This window comes from Vespula pensylvanica, chromosome 13 (assembly GCF_014466175.1).
Source record: "Vespula pensylvanica isolate Volc-1 chromosome 13, ASM1446617v1, whole genome shotgun sequence".
Taxonomy (NCBI): domain Eukaryota; kingdom Metazoa; phylum Arthropoda; class Insecta; order Hymenoptera; family Vespidae; genus Vespula; species Vespula pensylvanica.
In genome coordinates, this window is record NC_057697.1 from 3,300,159 (window position 1) to 3,320,379 (window position 20,221).

Genomic DNA, 20,221 nt, shown 5'->3' on the forward strand with positions numbered 1-20,221 from the left:
TGTCGTGACGTCACTTGTGAAATACATTCAAAGGTTATGAATTCGAAATTTATTTAGTAATCATTTTTATTCTCATGTATTATTTATGAAGTATAAATTGTTTTTATTTTTTATTCCGTTTCTTTTTTTTCTAATTTATAAAAAAAAAAAAAGAAAAACATTTCTATTCGAAAAATATATATCAATAAATGTTATTAATTTCTCACATTATTTCTCTCTACTTCCATGTTTTAACTATTCGAGTATTTTCATTGGTCGTACGACTGAACTCATTTATGATTGTATATTCAATGGTTAGTTATATTTATAAATGTATATCTTAATAATTATAAATCTTGTGATAAATACGAAACTTTGATATATGTTAATATAAAAAATAAATATATAATTAAAAAATATAATTTGTTTTGTTAACAATAATATTACTTAATATTAAAGCTAGAATTATAGTTATTGACAATTATAAATTCAATGAAATTATTGGAAAAGAAATATTTTAAAAGGATTTTTTTTTTCTTTTCTTTTTTTTTTATATGAATTTTACATATTGCGTTTATTTTTCAATTAAAAAACTTCACATATATATACATATACATATGTATATACACATATACATACATACACACATACATATATATATATATATATATATACACATCGTTCATATTTGTAAAAATAGAAAAAATAAATGAGTCATCGTATTCAAACTAAATAACTAATAAGTCTTATACATTTGCTATAAAATATATTAGTTTGGCAACTTCTTGTTTATAATATGTCATCTAAGACAATCAATATCATAAAAAGTAGGTAGTATAACTATTTAACATATAAGATATAAGATTTAACATATAAGATAATATCATAACTTTGTTCATAATAAAATTATTTTGAACATTTGAAATTGTCTTTTATAAAATATATTAAACATAATAAAATAACAGTAGACTTAATGAAAGATTAAGACAAAGAGATGCTTATCATGCTTATTTTAAGAAACAGGAACGAAAATGTTAAAATATAAAAAAAAATTATAATTAATATTTTAAGAAACTGTATTCGTGTTATTACTAGATGACTTTTTTATAAAACATGGTTCCATCATGTGAGAATAATTTATATTTAAAATATTCGATATTATTCCTTTCATTTCTGGTTCCAGAATACTAAACTTTCCTGAAGGAATGGTACCATTATATATTTGATCTAATCCTTCTGAAAATTGCATTTAATTATGGATAAATGATAAGATAAGTAATAAAAATACCAATACTTACTTATTATTTTAAGAGTGAAAATACTGGTTTGTTGATTTAATGCCATAACCTGTGCTATAATTACGTTAGACATGTGTGGACTGTAATCTTCTCCAATTCTTAACATCTGTGAAATATAATTTAATATCAGAAAAAGTTTTCAATGTATTTGTATGTAATATCAATTGGTCTAATATGTACTTTAAATGCAATAATATCATTGTTTTCTACATCTTGCATTTTTACAGGAGGATATTGTTCAAGTTCTATATCAGAAAATGATTGATTTTTAAGATCGTGATTAATTTCTTTTCCAGATGTATTTTTTTCAACTGTATTATTTAATGTCTCATTTGTCTTTTCATTAGAAATATCTATATTTTCAACTTCTATAGTAGATATATTTTGTGGCTTAACAATTTCTTCTTTTATTTTTTTATTAGGAAATGTAAGAGGTGTAGAACTATTCCTTAAGCTAATTAGTTTAGATAATGCAGGTTCAATCACAAACTGTTGCATCATTTGTATTTCATTCGTTTCAGATGTATCAAATCTTATATGCTTTCCTGAAGATAAAACAAGAGAATCTACTATTTTAGGTTTTTTCGTTATATCGTTCTTGTCATTAGGATTTTGTATAAATGTTGATATATTCTTTTTTCCTTTTCTATGTCGTACTCTTTTACGTTTTGTTGAAGGTGATTGTTTTTTTATAAAACTATAATCTTCCGTAATAGTACTGTTCATTGTTTTAGAATCTGTAAAATTATCTTCTGTATCATCTACTACACTATGAAATGTTATATCCGTAGAAGATAAATCTGTAATTTTATTATACATTACAAAAATGATTCAATATAAAATTAATATAAACATATGTATATAAATAAAAAATTCAAACCTTGTTTTGAATCGGATAAAAGTTCATTTGACTGAATAGTAATATCTTTTGTAGGAACTGTCACTTCCATAACAGAAAATTCTACAGTTTGTGTTTCTTTGTGATTAAATGTTTTATTCCCTTTGTTTTCACTGTTGTCATTATCTTGAATAGATGGTGATACAAAATTTATAGAAGATTCTATTTCATCTTCCAAACCACTGCCTGGTATAACGCTGTGACAATATGCACAAATTATTTTTTTTTTAAGAACATTTATTAGACTGTATAATAACTAAAAAAATATAGTTACATAATTGTTTCATTCTCTTTTATAATTCGGGCATCTTCAAATGGTGGTAAATATTCAGTATTATTTAAACATAAATGATACGGTTCACGAATGTTAAATAATTTTTTAATATGTTTCTTCATATCAGAAATTTGTAAGATTTTAGTTCCATCAACGAAAACCCAACAAAATCGTCGTATATCATGATAATATTTCGATAAATCGACTTTTACACGAAAATCTGAACGAGCCATAATCATCGATACTTATTTAATTTATAAACATTGATAACAAAAAAGCCGGCTTAATTAAATTCAAATAACAAACCCTCTCTCCAAGCTTCCATTGAAAAAATTGCCTACGCTTTCAGTTCTTTACTGGTAAAGTTAGGTGACTCGATGATATATTGGTGTAATATATTCTTATTTGTGTGTGATTAGAAAGTATTACCAACCAAGACTGAAAAAATAAGATAATAATTTAACTAGATATTTTACTAGGGAAATTGATCGATTTTCTTTTTATAGAGACTAATAATTTATAAATATTAATGTTTTTTTTTTTTTTTTTTTGAAAATAATCTAATATAAATATATATTATTTTATTATTTGTATTGTATTGCATTGTATATTGTAATGTAATTCAAATATTATAGTAGGAACATGCAAAACAGAAGTATATATATATATATATATATATATATATATAAACTTTATCTTTTTTTTATAAACGTTTAATGATTAATAAGAAAATATATATATAAGATAATATAAAATTTGAAAGAATAATATCATTTTAAAAATAGTTATATATTCTAGATATTTTGTTGCGAATATTTCAAATGTTTCTGTTGGTAGAGGGAAACAATAAAGCGGGAAAGTTAGCCGTTATAACCAACAATACAATTGAATATGATACGACGTAGTTTGCTAAGCGAATGCACGCTTTATATTAGAGTTGATCGGTTTGTAATAAAATAAATAGACAATATCATTACTTTTACTTGTCATAACTATCATTAATATATTTATCAATTTCTTTATCTAGGTCGTTTACTAGCATAATCGTGTATTGTAATATATTATAATTCGGAAGATTTGTGCTTTGTTGAAAGAAGAGATTATTCTCTAATTTGCTTTTCTATAAATTATAATATATGTTAAGAGAATAAACATGATTCCTTTAACAGAAGGATCATTAGATGTAAGTATAACAAATATAAAATTAAACAATATCATTGTATTGAATTGTATGTTTACACATTGTAAATATTAACAATATTTCATATGTTTAATGTTTTATTTTTTTTTTTTAGAAAATTATGGCAGGCATTGATGTCGAAAAACCAATTTTACAAATATTGGTAAGAAAATAACTACATTTATATATGTATTAGTTAATAAATCTTCTAGGTTATATCTTTAGAATATCTATATATTTTATATTTTGTTATATCTATAATGTTTATTGTTTATACGAGTTATAAAGAAGATAATATTATATTATTTTTTTTAATACAGGGCCATAAAAAGTTAGCAAGTTCCAGTAGTGGAGATCGTTATAGATTATTAGTTTCTGATGGCAAGAGAGTAAATTCATTTACAATGTTAGCTACACAATTAAATTCAATGATTACAGATAATATTTTGACTGAATTTTCAATATGCCAAGTTAATAGATATGCTGTAAGTACTGTCAATAATGGTGGAAAACAAAAGTAAGTATTAGATTATTTATTTGATGTTAATATTATAAAGAACATAGTTGTTAATTATTTATATATATATATGTTTATATTTAAATAGACGTGTGATGGTGATATTGAGTCTTGATTTAAAAGTATCTGGTGAAGAAGTAGGTTCCAAAATAGGAAATCCTACAAATATCGATAGCAATGCAAATACAGAAGTTGAACCAAAAAAACCACAACCTATACAAACCCACAGTGGTAAATATAAAAATGCTATTGTTGTAATAGTAATTTCTTAAGATTATTGCAAATATATTGACAATTCTTTACATTATAATATTTGTTAAATTACAGCTGTTACTATTCAAAAAAATACTACAAATCATTCATCTTCTGATATATGTACAACTCCTATTGTTGGATTAAGTCCATATCAAAATAAGTAAGTTGTATTAATATAATATTATACATTAAAATATATTGACTAAATCCTTTATATAAAAAGTAATTCATCTAAATCTAATTACTTTTTAATTGATCGTATTATAGATGGGTTATCAAAGCAAGAATTACAAATAAGTCTAATATTATTACATGGTCTAATTCTCGGGGTGAAGGGAAGTTATTTTCTATGGATTTAGTTGATGAAAGTGGTGAGATAAGATGTACAGCATTTAAAGATCAGTGTGATAAATTTTATGATATGGTAGAGGTGTGTATGACTTATATTTTTTAAAATTCTTACTTCAAGCTATAATTTATCTTTATATTTAACTAGGTTGGGAAAATTTATTACATTTCACGATGTAGTTTAAAACCAGCAAATAAAAATTACAATACTTTGAAGAATGATTATGAAATGAGTTTGACTCAAGATACAGAAATTATTCCATGTCACGATGATATAGATGCTATTCCAATGATTCAATTCAATTTTGTACCAATAAATGCTATAGAAAATAAAGAAAAGAATGATATTATAGGTATAGTGTATATACTTGTATATAATTTGCATTGATTTGTTTGAGTCTATATTTGTTATATCACAGATGTTTTGGGAATCGCAAAATCTTGTGAAGAAATACAGATACTGAGAGCACGAACCACAGGCAGGGAACTTAAAAAGAGAGAAGTTACGTTGATAGATGAAAGTAATACCATGGTAAAAGATTGATTATTAAAAAAAAAGAAATATATCATATATTCGTTATATAAAATTATAGTAAAAACGTTAATAATATATTATAGATATCTTTGAGTTTATGGGGTGCAGATGCAGAAAAGTTTGATGGAAGTAATAATCCTATCGTGGCTATTAGAAACGCACGTATTGGTGAATTTAACGGTGGAAAAAATCTTTCCTGTATAATGTCTTCTGTTTTTCAAGTAGATCCTGATATACCAGAAGCACACAAGTATAGTCATTAATATAAAAGATTTTTATCTTAACATTTCATAATATTTTAATACAATTAAGGAGATGTGTGTGTTTTTTATCATTAATATATATATATATATATCTTTTTTTGCATACAGATTACGTGGGTGGTATAATACTATAGGAATGTCTGATCAGGCTAAAAGTTTATCTACGAGTAATGCACGTGGAGGTGGAATGAATGGAACATGGTTAACTATAAAAGAAGCGCAAAATATAACAAACTCCAGTGATAGTGGCTTCAATATCTTCATTTCAAAACTTACTGTTAATTTGGTTAGAGCTGAAAATGTTGTTTATAAATCATGTCCAACTGATGGCTGTAACAAGAAAGTATGTAAATCTTTATTTTCAGTTGTGTCATTCTACAAATATATTGTATAATAACAAATTTTTTTATTTTAAGATGATAGATCAAGCTAATGGAATGTACAGATGTGAAAAATGTAACAAAGAATATCCGAGTTTTAAGTACCGTCTTCTTGCGAATGTATGTACTCTCGAATATGTATATAATTGTTACTTTATCAAAATAGATGTAGAAAATTTTTTCATATCTAAAATTTAATATAAAATTTGTTTTCAAATCGATTGTAGGTCAATTTTGGAGATTGGCAAAATAATCAATGGGTAACAGCCTTCAATGACGAAGCTGAAAAATTATTAAATATAACAGCACAAGAATTGGGAGAATTACAAGAAAATAATAAAGATGCATACATGGACAAATTTTCTGAAGTTGCATTTCAAAGTTTCATTGTGAAACTACGTATGAAAATAGAAACATTCAATGTTAGCAAACATTATCATATATATATATATATTATATACATCTCATTCAACTTTAATACAATGATCTTATTTTATAGGACGAAACAAGATTAAAGGCAAGCTGTTTATCGATATCACCGGTTGATTACAAAGTATACAATGATATCTTGTTAACAAAAATTAAAGATATCGTTGGAATTGAAAAGCTTTAAATTATCATATATGTTAATTTGTTATAATGTATTGCTATATACCTATATGATCTTTATTTAAGTTAATTATTAGATACCTATATTTCTTACACTTTGCACATTTATTTTCTCTTTTTTCCTTTTTTTTTTTTTTATATATATATATAAGAAAATATCATGTCTATATTTGTATTCAAATAAAATTTATCAGATGAAGATCACATATTTAATAACACTTTTTGTCATATAATATGTGTAGACATTATATATTAACCATTATTCTATAAAATAATATGTAAATCTATTTATGCACGGTATTTATCAAAAATGATAATAAATATGTATACCAACAAAAATAATTATAATATATATATTTCTTTATTATCTTTCACATGGTATGTCTGCTTTGTTCTCATACGATGATATTAACCTTTTATTAAAAAAATTAATTTTTTAATTTTTTTATGTAAATCATATCATATAAATAAAACATAAAAAATTTATCAATCTGTTAATAGTAAGTAAAAGAAATAAAAAAGTCAGGATATAACAAAGAAATAAACCGATTTGAAAATTTCTGTTTAGTTCGCCATTTCGCAAATCACGTATGTCATATATATGTATATGTAAGCCGGCGCTTTATGTGAGCTGATGCCCATAGGAAGGTTACGTTTAGAAGAACGACATTATTTTTGAGTTATAAATTCTTAAAGTGTTCTTTCGATTCGTGCGATAGAAGAAATCTATCATGGAAGAGTTAATGCAACATTTAAATAAAATAAAAGTGCCACAAAAAGGCGATAAAATATATAAGGATGAGTGTGTTTATTCGTTCGATACACCAGTAAGATATTTTTTCATTTTTTATAGATGCTAATAATATTAAAAGCAATCCATATTAATAGCTATCTCTATTACCTTTTTGTTACAAGGATACGTCTACAGGTTTATATGTTAATCTTACAACATTTTTGGGGTTGGGACAAGATCATGTTCTTCATTACTATCAGTTAACCAATAATCCTGTCTTTCTTCACATAAAACGTACAAAAAAAGAGGTACAATCTGCTCGTTAATACAATTTTAAGTATATATTCTTTTTATTACAAAGCTTTTCAACATTGCAGATTGTATCCGATCAAAAAGGAGATGGTCCTGAAAAAAAGATAACGAGATTAGCTATAGGAACTTCTGGTGGCTTTACGCCAGATCAACAAAAGTATACTTATCACGAGGAATATAAAATAGTTATATTGCCAAAGTTTACAGAAATTCTATATCCTAAGGATGGCTTGCCAGAACAAGTAAGATTTACAGGCATATAGATAGATATATCATGAATGATATATTAAATATATTTTATATATTGTAATTGAAATTTTTTATATCAGGTAGAAATAGCTATTAAGTCAATACTGGAATCAGATTCTGCATCAAAAATAGCTGAGACTGAAACTTTAGCTGGAACTTGGGATGGAGAAATAAAGGCTGTATCTAAGTGAGTTTTTTGTATTAATTGCAAAAGAATTATATCTTGCAATATATAAAAATTAATATTATTACTGATATTTATTTAATATTTTTAGGCATGCAAAGAATTTGAAGCAATTGGACACTGGCAAAAAAATACCTCCAAGCGGTTGGAAGTGTGAGAAATGCGATCTCACACAGAATCTTTGGTTAAATCTGACAGATGGTTCCATTCTTTGTGGACGTAGATTTTACGATGGTACTGGAGGAAACGATCATGCAGTTGAACATTATCGTAACACAAATTATCCACTTGCTGTTAAATTGGGTACCATAACAAAAGAAGGAAAAGGAGATGTGTTTTCATATGATGAAAATGATATGGTAGAAGATCCTAATTTAATTGAACATTTGGCTCACTGGGGAATCAACATTACTCAAATGGAAAAAACTGATAAATCCATGATCGAATTAGAATTAGATCTGAATCAAAAATTTGGAGAATGGGTTGCCCTTCAAGAAGCTGCAAGCAAATTAACGCCATTGTACGGACCTGGTTACACTGGTCTTGCTAATCTTGGAAATTCTTGTTATCTAAATAGTGTTATGCAAATGTTATTTGTTATTCCCGACTTTATAAAAAGGTATATAAATTACATATGTAAACATTTATAAAAAAATGTTCGTTAAAAAAAGAAAAAAGGAATTATTAAATGTACATTATATATATATATATATATATATATATATATATATATATTAATTGAAAATATTTTTTATAGATTTGTAGATGGTGCACCACAGATATACAATCAGAATTACACTGATCCTGCAAATGATTTTAATGTTCAAATGTAAGATTTGTGTTCAACTAAGAATAATAGTATGAAATAGATTTTTCTAATGATATATATGTTTATTTATACAATTAATATTTATTTTAGGTCTAAACTCGGAGTTGGATTACTTTCGGGAAAATATTCCGTAGCACCGAAATCAAATACAGAAGATGAATCGCGACAAGGTATTCCTCCAAGAATGTTCAAAACCTTGATTGGTCGTGGACATCCAGGTTTTTCCTCAAATCGGCAACAAGACGCTCAGGAATTCTTCCTACAGCTCATTAACATTTTAGATGTAATTATACATAACACATAAATGAGATAAATGTGTTTACAAAGTGATATCAAAATGCATCCACTAGTTTAACAATATTTTTTGTCGAAGGTATCCAACTTGAAAATGATAATTTTTATGAAATTTAGAAAAAGTTCCAGTCCTGTTGAAATATTAACATGTTTCTACAAAATTTCATAAAAAATCACGATTTTCAACTTGGTAACCATTGTCTTGTTTATTAGTATACATGTATTTGTAACTACCTAAATAATTTTATAATGTATTTCAATGTTGGTTTATATATCAATGTTACTTATTAACAAAATGTAATTAATTTAACAGCGTAACAGCAGACATCAAGCAAATCCTACCGACAGCTTTAAGTTTAAGGTGGAAGAACGTTATCAGTGCACAAGATCCGGTAAAGTGAAATATACTTATCGTCCCGAATACATCTTACCATTGCCTATACCATTAGAAGCAGTAACGAACAAGGTATGACGAATTATATTTATAAAAAGCAGTAATTTACAAATTATTACTATATTTTTCAATTAAGTATCCAGATTATATCCCTACTACAAATAAATTGCAACTGAAGTTGGATCTATTGGTCAGTGAATAGTAGTAATGAAATGTAGTATAATGTCAGGAAGAAGTTGCGGCATATGAAGCACTGAAGAAAGAAACAGAAGCAAAAGGACAAAAAGTAGACCCAAATGCTTTCGTGAGGCCACGTATAAAGCTAATGTCATGCCTGGAAACTTTTATACAACCCGAGATAGTTGAACAATTTTACAGTTCTGCATTGAATGAAAAGACTACTGCACAGAAGTAAGTATTCATTTATGTAATAATATTTTATTAATATATATATATTTTTTTAATTAATATATATTAATAAATATATATATATATTATATATTAGTAATTACATTTATTTAATTTTATATTATTTGTTTTCTTTTTCAATTATTATAGAACAACGAGACTGGCTACATTTCCGGATTTCCTGTTGATGCATTTAAAAAAGTTTACTATGAAGGAAAACTGGAGCCCTGTTAAATTAGATGTAGCAATAGAAATGCCAGATATAATAGATCTGAGCTCTTTACGTGGCTTAGGTTTACAACCTGGAGAAGACTTACTACCTGAAATAGCTGGTTCTGACCCACCATCTCCAGTCTATGATACAGGCATTTTAAATGACTTAACAGATATGGGTTTCCCTCAAGAAGCCTGCAAACGAGCTTTATATTTCACCGAAAATCGCAGCTTAGAAGCGGCTACCAATTGGGTAATGGAACATATTGGTGATTCTGATATTGCAGATCCATTTGTGCCTCCTGGAATTGATATTAAACCAGGTAGATTATATTTTTCTATTTATATATATGTCAATATGATATTGTAACTATTGTAAAAAAAAAAAATGTAACAAAATATTCAATCAAAATTTTAGGGAGAGATAAATTTATACCAAATGATAATGCTTTAGCAATGGTGATGAGTATGGGTTTTACTAAAGAACAAGCAATAAAAGCTCTTAAAGCGACTGATAATAATTTAGAACGTGCAGCGGATTGGATATTCAGCCATCAAGTTGAACTGGATGCATTAGATGTTGAAAATGATGCAGGACGTTCAGAAGATGTATTCCGAGATGGCAGTAATCGTACGTGATACACATGTTTCATTTTTTATTTAAAAAACTATACTATTATCATACTTATGTTTTAATTAATGTTATTAATAATATTTTTTATCTCTACAGAATATAAATTAGTAGGATTTATATCACACATGGGGACATCAACAATGGTAGGACATTATGTCTGTCATTTGTTAAAAGATAATCGATGGGTTATATATAATGATGATAGAGTAAGTATTACTACATTGTTATTTATCTTATCATAATTTGGATTATATGATATTTCATATCTGCTTACTTCTTACAGATCGCTTTATCTGAAAATCCACCTAAGGAGTTGGGATATATATATCTGTATCAACGCATCGAATAGATTACGTGACATTGACTTTGTATAAAAAAATATTATATCATCCTTTAACAATAAAAAATACGGCAAATAATAATCCTACTACGTGTGTTCTCGATATTGTTATTTAACAGCATGCATTTTTTAATATTATTTATCGTTTTCAAATAATACGATAGCTTTAATTTTAATTAATAATGATATCATTTTTAACGATTTGCGTGGAACTATTAAAATGGCAAACTTTTACACGAAATTATATTTTATTTTTTTATTATATATCTGGAATGAAGCATACTTCGTTTAAAAAAAGTTTTAATATATTGAATTCTTTATATATATGATCATATAACTATTTTATATATACTCCTGAATTTTATTAACAAGTGGATTTGAAACAATCCATTTCTCTTCTTTTTCGTAAAAAAATATTTGAAATAATAATAATCATTAGATATTATTTGATCGACATACGTTCAATGGCAAACAGAAAATTATTAAACATGATTCAACAGCAATTCAATTTCTTAATAATAAATAATTAAATTCATAGGTGGAATATAATCATTAATTTAAAATATTTCAATTATGTGTATTTTATTATATAATTATTTATTATAAGATGTGGGTGTTATACTTCGAAAATTTTTAAGTGATTAATCTAATATTTTAGATAGAATTTTTCACTATACTATGTGTGTAAAGTATAAAATTGTAACACTTTATTATATTTTGTTCAACTAATTCGTTCCTATAAATCAATAAATTTTATTTTTATCAATGTTATAACAAAATAATATTTTCAACAAAAAATATCAATTTAGTTTTTTATTTCATTCTTATAGTAAATTTTATTTTTATTAACAATGTTAATAATTACAATATTGCATGCATAATAAATTGCTTTGCATTTGTATATTACATAGTTAAAAAAAGAAAAACGAATAAAATAAAATAAAATAGAATAAAATATTACAAAAATATATTTTTGTTATAAGTAGAAGGCCACAATTTTACAAAATAAATGTATAGAAGCTTATTAGAATTTATGGCTAACATTTTAACATGGATAATCAGAAGATTTCCTTTAGTTTACAAATTTAACGATCTTACAAAATTGATTTTATATAAATGCTCTTATTCGTATATATATTTTATATTATACTATTGTGAGTTGCAAACAAATAAAATATATTTTATATATTTCAAATATATCTTTAGATTTTTGATTACGATAAATTAAAGCGATCAATGTAAAGAAATAATTTGCTTTTTTCATTGATTATAAGAAATGTTATGGTATATTTATCTTTACTGATCGCATTAATTCATTCTTATTAGGCAGTTAGGCACAATTTATCACAAGAAATGTGGTTATACGGCATCTATCAATAGATGTACTTAAGATTTAAAATTAATATTGTTTATTCAATAGAATTTACTATGAATTAATTAAGAACGTATAGTATTTACAAAAAAGAATTTTACTTTTCATTTTTTTGCATCTATAAAGTAATTTCTATAATTATTTAATGAATTGAAGTTTATAGATTGATATTCTTTTGTATAACCAAGCAATTAGATATTAAATAAGTGATATCAGATATAAAATAATAATAGCCATTGATTAAAATAGTTCATAGATATATAAATAGCTATATATACATATATATATATATATATATATCTATTTCAAAAGTTTTTTATATAAAATTTTAGTATAAAAAACTTTTATATATTTTGTCACATAAAATTCTAATAGATATTAATCTTGTAACTCATGTTATATAGCTATTTTTCACATATGTTATAACAATACTTCATTAAAATTTCATTACCACATTAATTAAAATTTTAATATTAAAATATATATATATATATAATCAGCAATGCTTATATTTTAGAAAAGAAGTGTTGTTATTAATTATAATATAATAGCACATGTATATATAAATTTTATCTTTAAAACTAATCTAATATCTAAATATATTTTATTAAAAATTATACTTAACTAGCTGTTCTGATTTCTTGTCTGGAATTAGGCTCAATTATACCAATGGATGGTGGAATGGCATATATAATTTGATCGCCATCTCTTTTGAATATTGGTTCAACCATATCAGGCATTACTTCTATTCGCAATACTTTACTCTTGTTACCCAACATACACTTAAACTTTACATCTACTGTAACTTGAAGCTCAGCACCACGTAATCTATTAAAAAATTTGTATGATTTAATTTTCTATGTTACTTTATTTTAGAAATAATTAATGAAATGTATAAAATTAACTCACTGATTGTATCTAGTACTTAATATACCAACAAGTTCTCCAACTCTGTCTTCCTTGGCAGTAATTGAAATAATAAAATCATTTCCTCGATTAGAATGAATTATTATAAGTTGATCTTCTCCGGGTGATACACTTAACCCAGTAATTTCAGCAATAGGTATACCTTTTTTCATAGTCTTAAATTTTACACTTTCTAATTTGTATAAGGCATGTTCTGTTACAACCAAAACACGATCAGCTTGTTTATTAAATCTGCATTAAAAAAATAACGTTAATCTCAACTTGGATAGTATTATAAAAACATTAGAAATATTTTTAATAACCTATTAGTTTTTCTAACAAATGTACTGAATAGAACAGTTTTAAAATGATCCGTATTTCGAAGATTATTTATTGAAGAAATGAAAACATCGTTTTGAGGATTCTCATCTGGCTTAGATAAATAGTTTCCTTCCCAACGTCTATCCTGACCCCAATGAGGTCTTTTAGAATGTAATACAGCTCCTGCTGCCATCTAAAATAAATTAAAAATATAAAAAATAATAAAACGATAAGATAAAAAATATTTTCTATATTATTTACTTTTAATCGTAGCTGTGGCCAATCTTCTCTTGGAACAACTTTAAGTACCATCCAAGCACGCCACCTTGTATAAATCATTTTTAATGAAGGTACCACATCACGAACAGCAAAGTTCTCTTTTGGCCATGTTAAATGTTTACCATGGTCACGCATAGATCTAACGTTACTAAAAGTCTTCAATAATGCTTTAATATAAAAATATTTCTTATATTGACGATAGTATCTTATAATAAATAATGCAGCTTTCATCTTTTTGTATTTTTGTCGACACAAATAACCGCGCCATTGTTTTTGAAGTAATATTACAATCCCTGGTATTAAATCTTCACGTGCCTAAAATAAAGAATATATTAGCTTTGAAAACATTAATATTTAATAATAATAATATAATATAATAATAATGTGAAGATAATATGAAAGATTAACGAACCTTTTCTAATGCAAATAATGTTTGAGGAGAACGTATAAATATTTTAGTATGACCATACTTAACATCACCTGAAAAACCTTTTTCTTCCATTAATGTACGAACTCCATCTTTATCAGTGCCACCTCTAAAGTTTGGCCAAGTATATTGTGATATCATCTTATATCTAAAAATATCCTTTTGTCAAAAATCATAGAACATATAAAATAAGATATAATTATGTAAATATAATTATGTAATACCTTTTCAAAAATCTATCATATTTCTGTCTATGAGCAAATCCTGCTCTTCTAACTAATATATTTTCTACAAGTCCCAAGTATCTCACTTGGTGATTTACTCTTTCATCATCAAAAACAATAGCTGACTTAATTTCATTAGGTTTTATGCATCGAATATAAAATGGTTCTTTACTAGTCAAATTTTTAACAAGTGCAATCATAGAGTTACGGAATAATGTACCAGCAGTCAATGGTCTTTTTGTAGTCTGTTATAATCAAAATGCACATTTTAATTTGTAATAATTAACATATAATAATATGTAATATCTTAGAAAGATATTCATCAAGTAAGAATATATATATGTTTTTCTTACTTTTGTAATATCTTGAGCACCTTCTGGCCACATCTTACTGATTATAGAATCATTACTTTTATAAAGCAAACGTTTAAAATCTTGGAAAAGAGTATCCTTATTTTTATCTAGAAAACCGCGAACGTTGTATACAACATCACCAGCATAATGTTTGATTTTAAAATGAATCTTGTGTTGTAATTCTTTATCTGTTGGTTTCAATTGACGAGAAGTGTAATGTTGATGATCTGCTAATTTTGTGTCCATTGCTTCAAGAAGCATCTGAAAGAAAGGAATATTATGTTATATATAAGTATTGCAAAATAATACATTTTTTCAATTATTTATTTTTATTATACCTCGTCTGTTACTTTGCCTACATTGAGACATGCTTCATCCATGATAGCTAATATTCCCTTATGAGATAATTCCACTAAGTCACAAATTATTTGATTATTAAAATACTCAATATTTTGCCATGCAATTCCTTCTCTCTTATACTCTTCCTGTTCTTGTTTTAAAACCAGTTCTGGAAATGTATAATTATTTATTAAATATAATCATGATATATAATTTTTTTATATATATGCACAATCAACATCAAAATATTTTATAAACATACGTAATAATATAATAAGGATATATGTGTGTGTGTATATGTAGTACATATACACCTCATATAACAAAGAAATATAAGAAAAATAAAAGTATTGGTCACAGTTTTATTTTTATATTTACATATAAAATACTATACTCACCAAGTATATACTTGGCGTTGAGTCGCTACGACTCTTGATCCTATTAAATGAACTTATCATTTATAACTGCATATTTAGATGCATGATTAATGTTAAAATATTATATGATCGTACGTACTATGCAATAAAAAATATAAGCGAAGGATAAGAGTATTGGTTATTTAATTTACCAATTATGTATTGCATATAACAGACTTACCAATAAAAAGCTGTTGTAATTTTTCATTGCAGTAATTGATACAAAACTGTTCAAAGCTGTTTATATCAAAAATTTCAAATCCATAAATGTCTAATACACCAATTAAAGTTTTGTATTTATTAGATGAATCAGTGTCATTTACATTAATTGAATCATTAACACGTGACACAATCCATGAAAACAATCTTTCATAAATTGCCTAAACAATTTCAAAATACTGAATATTATTTATATACTATAATATTGTGTAATAAAATTATAATGAAGTAATTGTTACCTTTGCCAAAGCATCCCTACCATATTCAGCTTCCACCAAAGTATGTGTCTTTTGCATAATTTCTCCACCAGCTGCTATCACTCTTTGGGATAAAGCAGTTCTAAGTTCATTTGAACCAATAGAAAATAAAGCTGCAGTATTAGCCAGAGCATTATTTTTTTCAACAATAAGTTTATCTTCATTGATTTTATACATGATATTACCCTAAGTAATAAAGTAATTAGAAAACAGAATCCAAAGAAATAAATGTTATAAAATAATTAATAGATTATATTACCAGATGCAGAATGCCAGAAATAATGTTCCAGATTGTTTGTATCTCATTTTGTGAAAATCCTAAAGTGGACATAGCTCCATTCACAGTTTTATAGTCACCTTTATCATTTATATTTGATTTATTATCATCTTTATTGATATAATAATATGCAGTAGCATCACGTACTAATTTCATTTGATGTAACTCAGCTTCACTACAACCATTGATCAGCTAGAAATTATATAAAAAATATTATGTAAAATATTTCATTTAATTTTTTCGTAAATACATCACTTGTTTTTTGATTATACCTGATAAAAACAATGAAAATTACGTTCTCCTTTTTGTTGATAGACTACTCGTGATTTTTCAAGTAAATAATTAGTTATATGTCCACCTAATGGGTCTCCTTTAAAATCAAAATTAATGTCCATATATTTTCCAAAACGAGAGGAATTGTCATTTCTATTTGTTTTTGCATTTCCAAATGCTTCTAATATAGAATTTGATTGAATAAGTACATTCTTTACTCTGGAATTTATAAATTAAATAAGGTAATCATATGTCATTAAATTTATACAATGAAATAAAGATTATACATATATAAACAGAACACATGCCACAATAAAAAAATTAAGTACAAAGTTTAATAACAAGGCTTTGTTTAATAGAAAAATTAACTATCTAAAAAGAGATTACAGTAGATTAGATAATGATATTTTATGATTTACTATATCTTCCTATATTTCATATCAATTTTTTATTATATACTGCAAAAAAATAAAATACCTTTCAATTTCCTGTTGACCACTTAGATTAGTAACAGCAGCAATATACTTCATAATAATTTTACTAGCTTCTGTCTTCCCTGATCCAGATTCACCACTGATTACTATGCAAGTGTCCCGACCTTGTTGCTTCATCTCACGATGTGCTGAATCCGCAATTGCAAATATGTGTGGTGGATTTTCAAATAATTCTCTCCCTAGAAAATAGAAAATAATAAGTATATTGATATACATAAAAAAAAAAATGATTAAAGCTAGATCTTATATATGATTTTATTTGTATTACCTTTATATTTATTAATATGGTTTGCATCATAGATATTTGTATTTTTATAAGGATTAACACTTACACACACTTCTCCAATATATGTATATATTTTTCCACCTTTGAATCTGAAAGAATTAATATACGTTTATATAAAAAAGTTTTAATATTAAAAATGAAAAAAAAAAGAAAAAAAAAAAAAAAGAAAAAAAATTAATTAAACCTATAATAGTTACTTCTTTTTTAATGACATAAATATTTCATTTATAATCTAACTATTTAAAAGATTGATTTATTACAAATTTCTATATTGATTTCGCTAAAAAATAAAAGTTTAATGACAAGAATGTGAGCGTAATTTTTACCAAGGAAAAAGATATGAACTTCGTTCTATCAAGATCAATTATCAAGTGCAATTGTCTATCCTTTGTTATCAACAATGTAAACATATAAACACGTCATTCTTGTCTTTTTTCTGCTGTTTAAAAAATGTACATTTAAAAAATTCAAAGAAAATAAAAAATTGAATGATATAAGTCTGTACCAGTAAATGGATGAGCAATTATTATTAATAAAAATAAAATAAAATAAAATAACATTATTTTATTTTATTATATATATATATATATATATGTATGCATAGATAACAATAAATAGGACACATTCTTAAGTAATGCGTCTATGAGTATTTAAAGAACATTATAATGCGAACGCACACCGATGTAACGAACAGGTGACTCATACTTAACGTAAATGTGATAAGCATTTTACGTACTTATACGGTGTAGAATCGTTGCATTGCAAGCAACAGATCATTCAAAACATAAATATTTCTTTTTTCTTCAAAAATTAATTAAACATAACGAAAAAAGAAAGTATTGACAAATCATTAATTGATTCGTAAATATATATTCTCGTTGTTGTCAACGGATTATCATTTAATTACGATTTTATTATAAATTTTGCAGAATATAAGACGTTAGTTGAAAATGTCCTACGAAAAATATATGCTTCGTGTTTTATTAATAAGAAAATATTATCTTTCGATTTTTTTGTGTGTATATTTTATTATTATTATTGTTTTTTTAAAAGATCAAATTTAAATCGTTAGCGCTCAACCACCTGCTGCAAGTGAGAACCACGCCCTCTCGTTAGAAATGGACGAATCAAGAAGAACAAATTAACCGAAGACGCGCGCCCATTCTATCGTACAAACTGTCAAAAAAGTCTTAAAGATCTAGAAAATGATGATCGGTAAAGCTTTTCGATATACTTCAATGCTATTAAGAAAATATGTCGAGATCAAATAAAACCTACCTAACTTTCAAGTTTTCCACGACCTTCTCAATGTTGATCTCGTCCAGCAGGACAAAATCCCTGATGCCAACATCTTCGTGAGTTGCCATTTCTTCTATCGTTTAAGGGAATAACAAGTGTGCGACGAACGTAAGAATCTATCCAACGTTTTATTTTATACTACAGTTAAATGTCACTAACAATAGTCAACCGTACCTACTACTGAATGATTTCCACATGCTGTTACTCATTTTAGAAGTGTCGTTTTATCTATACGTCATACCATTGTGTGATGTAGAGGGCATTGAATTCGCGACGACACTATAGCCATCTATCAAAACTCGAAGACTTTCAAAATCTTTTAAGAGCTTCGGTATTCTTTTTATAAGTTGCTTGTATATTTCTAGTTGAATTCGTCGTATTATATTTAAACACATTTCGTCGACTTGAAGACGTTCGTTGACTCGTCGAAGATAGACAACGAATAGATTCTATCTAGCGTCCAAATCGGCCGAAAAATATATTTTTCAAATTTATGTACGTGTATATATATATATATATATATTGCAATATTACGATTTTGAAGGTTACGAGAAATATGCGATTTACGAGACATCTAGCGATAAATTGAATGAAGATACCATTATGCTTGTAAGGTTATTTAGTTCGAAGCGTGTACGACTTTAGCGACAAATATGGACAAAATGTGAACTATAAGCGAGCTATGGAATACTAACCCCACTTATAATTACTATAGTATCGGAATATGAACTGCGTAAATTATACTCCTACAAGTAATCAACATTCAAGATAGTGACAGAAATTTTTGTACGTAGTAAAAATAATAGTACATCTAACAAAAGTAAGTAAAAAAACATATGCAGATTATATTTCTCTGGAGATAAATTACTTGAAAAGTGTTTGTTAATTATACAAAGTATATATTTTTTGTTTTTAATTAAATTTATACTTATACTGTCTCTGGTTAAAGTTATATATCTTATATCTATAGATAAAGTTTATTTAAGCAGTTATTAGCTATTTACAATGTATGTTATAAAAAAAATGATACTCATTATACCGAAAGTAATATCATATAATGGGATCTAACCTTGTGGAAGTTGCTGTTTCTGAAAATCCATGGACTAACAATGATTTTATTCTTATATACTATTACTATTAATATTACTATTATTTAAAAATCAAAGTAGAATCTACATTTTACTATAATTGTCACTCTGTGAGAATTATAATAGTAATAATATAATATAAAGTGGATTACGATAGAGTAAAATTACAAAAAAAATAAATATTATTTCCATTATTTTATATCTAGACATTAATAAACTTTTTATAATATCTGGTCTATACATCATACAAATTGATTTATTATCA

General features: G+C 25.6%; 4 protein-coding genes across 5 annotated transcripts; 2 read left to right on the plus strand and 2 right to left on the minus strand.

Annotated features, from left to right (window-relative positions):
• Positions 1–1,021: 1,021 nt before the first annotated feature.
• On the minus strand, positions 1,022–2,823 carry LOC122633729. Of its 2 annotated transcripts, none has more exons than XM_043822028.1 (5): positions 2,450–2,823; positions 2,158–2,372; positions 1,458–2,014; positions 1,278–1,383; positions 1,022–1,215 (listed from the first exon to the last, which is right to left on the minus strand). In XM_043822028.1, the coding sequence occupies exons 1-5, from the start codon at positions 2,686–2,688 to the stop codon at positions 1,046–1,048; spliced, it is 1,287 nt and encodes a 428-aa protein (XP_043677963.1). In that variant the 5' UTR covers positions 2,689–2,823; the 3' UTR covers positions 1,022–1,045. The 2 variants fall into 2 exon arrangements, with proteins under 2 accessions (XP_043677963.1, XP_043677962.1); XM_043822027.1 differs by having other exon boundaries at positions 1,458–2,077.
• Positions 2,824–3,271: 448 nt separating this feature from the next.
• Positions 3,272–6,875, plus strand: LOC122633728 (replication protein A 70 kDa DNA-binding subunit). Its single transcript, XM_043822026.1, has 14 exons — positions 3,272–3,393; positions 3,477–3,632; positions 3,745–3,792; positions 3,950–4,146; positions 4,235–4,377; positions 4,474–4,561; positions 4,669–4,831; positions 4,898–5,102; positions 5,169–5,281; positions 5,368–5,534; positions 5,656–5,890; positions 5,964–6,047; positions 6,155–6,349; positions 6,427–6,875. The coding sequence occupies exons 2-14, from the start codon at positions 3,603–3,605 to the stop codon at positions 6,538–6,540; spliced, it is 1,782 nt and encodes a 593-aa protein (XP_043677961.1). The 5' UTR covers positions 3,272–3,393; positions 3,477–3,602; the 3' UTR covers positions 6,541–6,875.
• A 259-nt stretch (positions 6,876–7,134) lies between these two features.
• On the plus strand, positions 7,135–11,213 carry LOC122633730 (ubiquitin carboxyl-terminal hydrolase 5). Its single transcript, XM_043822029.1, has 13 exons — positions 7,135–7,363; positions 7,452–7,577; positions 7,647–7,823; positions 7,911–8,017; positions 8,106–8,633; positions 8,772–8,843; positions 8,934–9,126; positions 9,451–9,603; positions 9,761–9,942; positions 10,090–10,475; positions 10,571–10,783; positions 10,883–10,992; positions 11,070–11,213. Exons 1-13 carry the CDS (start codon positions 7,268–7,270, stop codon positions 11,133–11,135), a joined length of 2,409 nt encoding a protein of 802 aa, XP_043677964.1. The 5' UTR covers positions 7,135–7,267; the 3' UTR covers positions 11,136–11,213.
• Positions 11,214–11,926: 713 nt separating this feature from the next.
• On the minus strand, positions 11,927–19,110 carry LOC122633687 (unconventional myosin ID). The gene is made up of 15 exons (XM_043821903.1): positions 18,848–19,110; positions 17,552–17,658; positions 17,267–17,462; positions 16,789–17,008; positions 16,499–16,708; positions 16,222–16,425; positions 15,945–16,143; positions 15,347–15,516; positions 15,009–15,269; positions 14,656–14,900; positions 14,417–14,579; positions 13,987–14,319; positions 13,728–13,918; positions 13,408–13,656; positions 11,927–13,326 (listed from the first exon to the last, which is right to left on the minus strand). The coding sequence occupies exons 1-15, from the start codon at positions 18,934–18,936 to the stop codon at positions 13,119–13,121; spliced, it is 3,045 nt and encodes a 1,014-aa protein (XP_043677838.1). The 5' UTR covers positions 18,937–19,110; the 3' UTR covers positions 11,927–13,118.
• Positions 19,111–20,221: the final 1,111 nt, after the last annotated feature.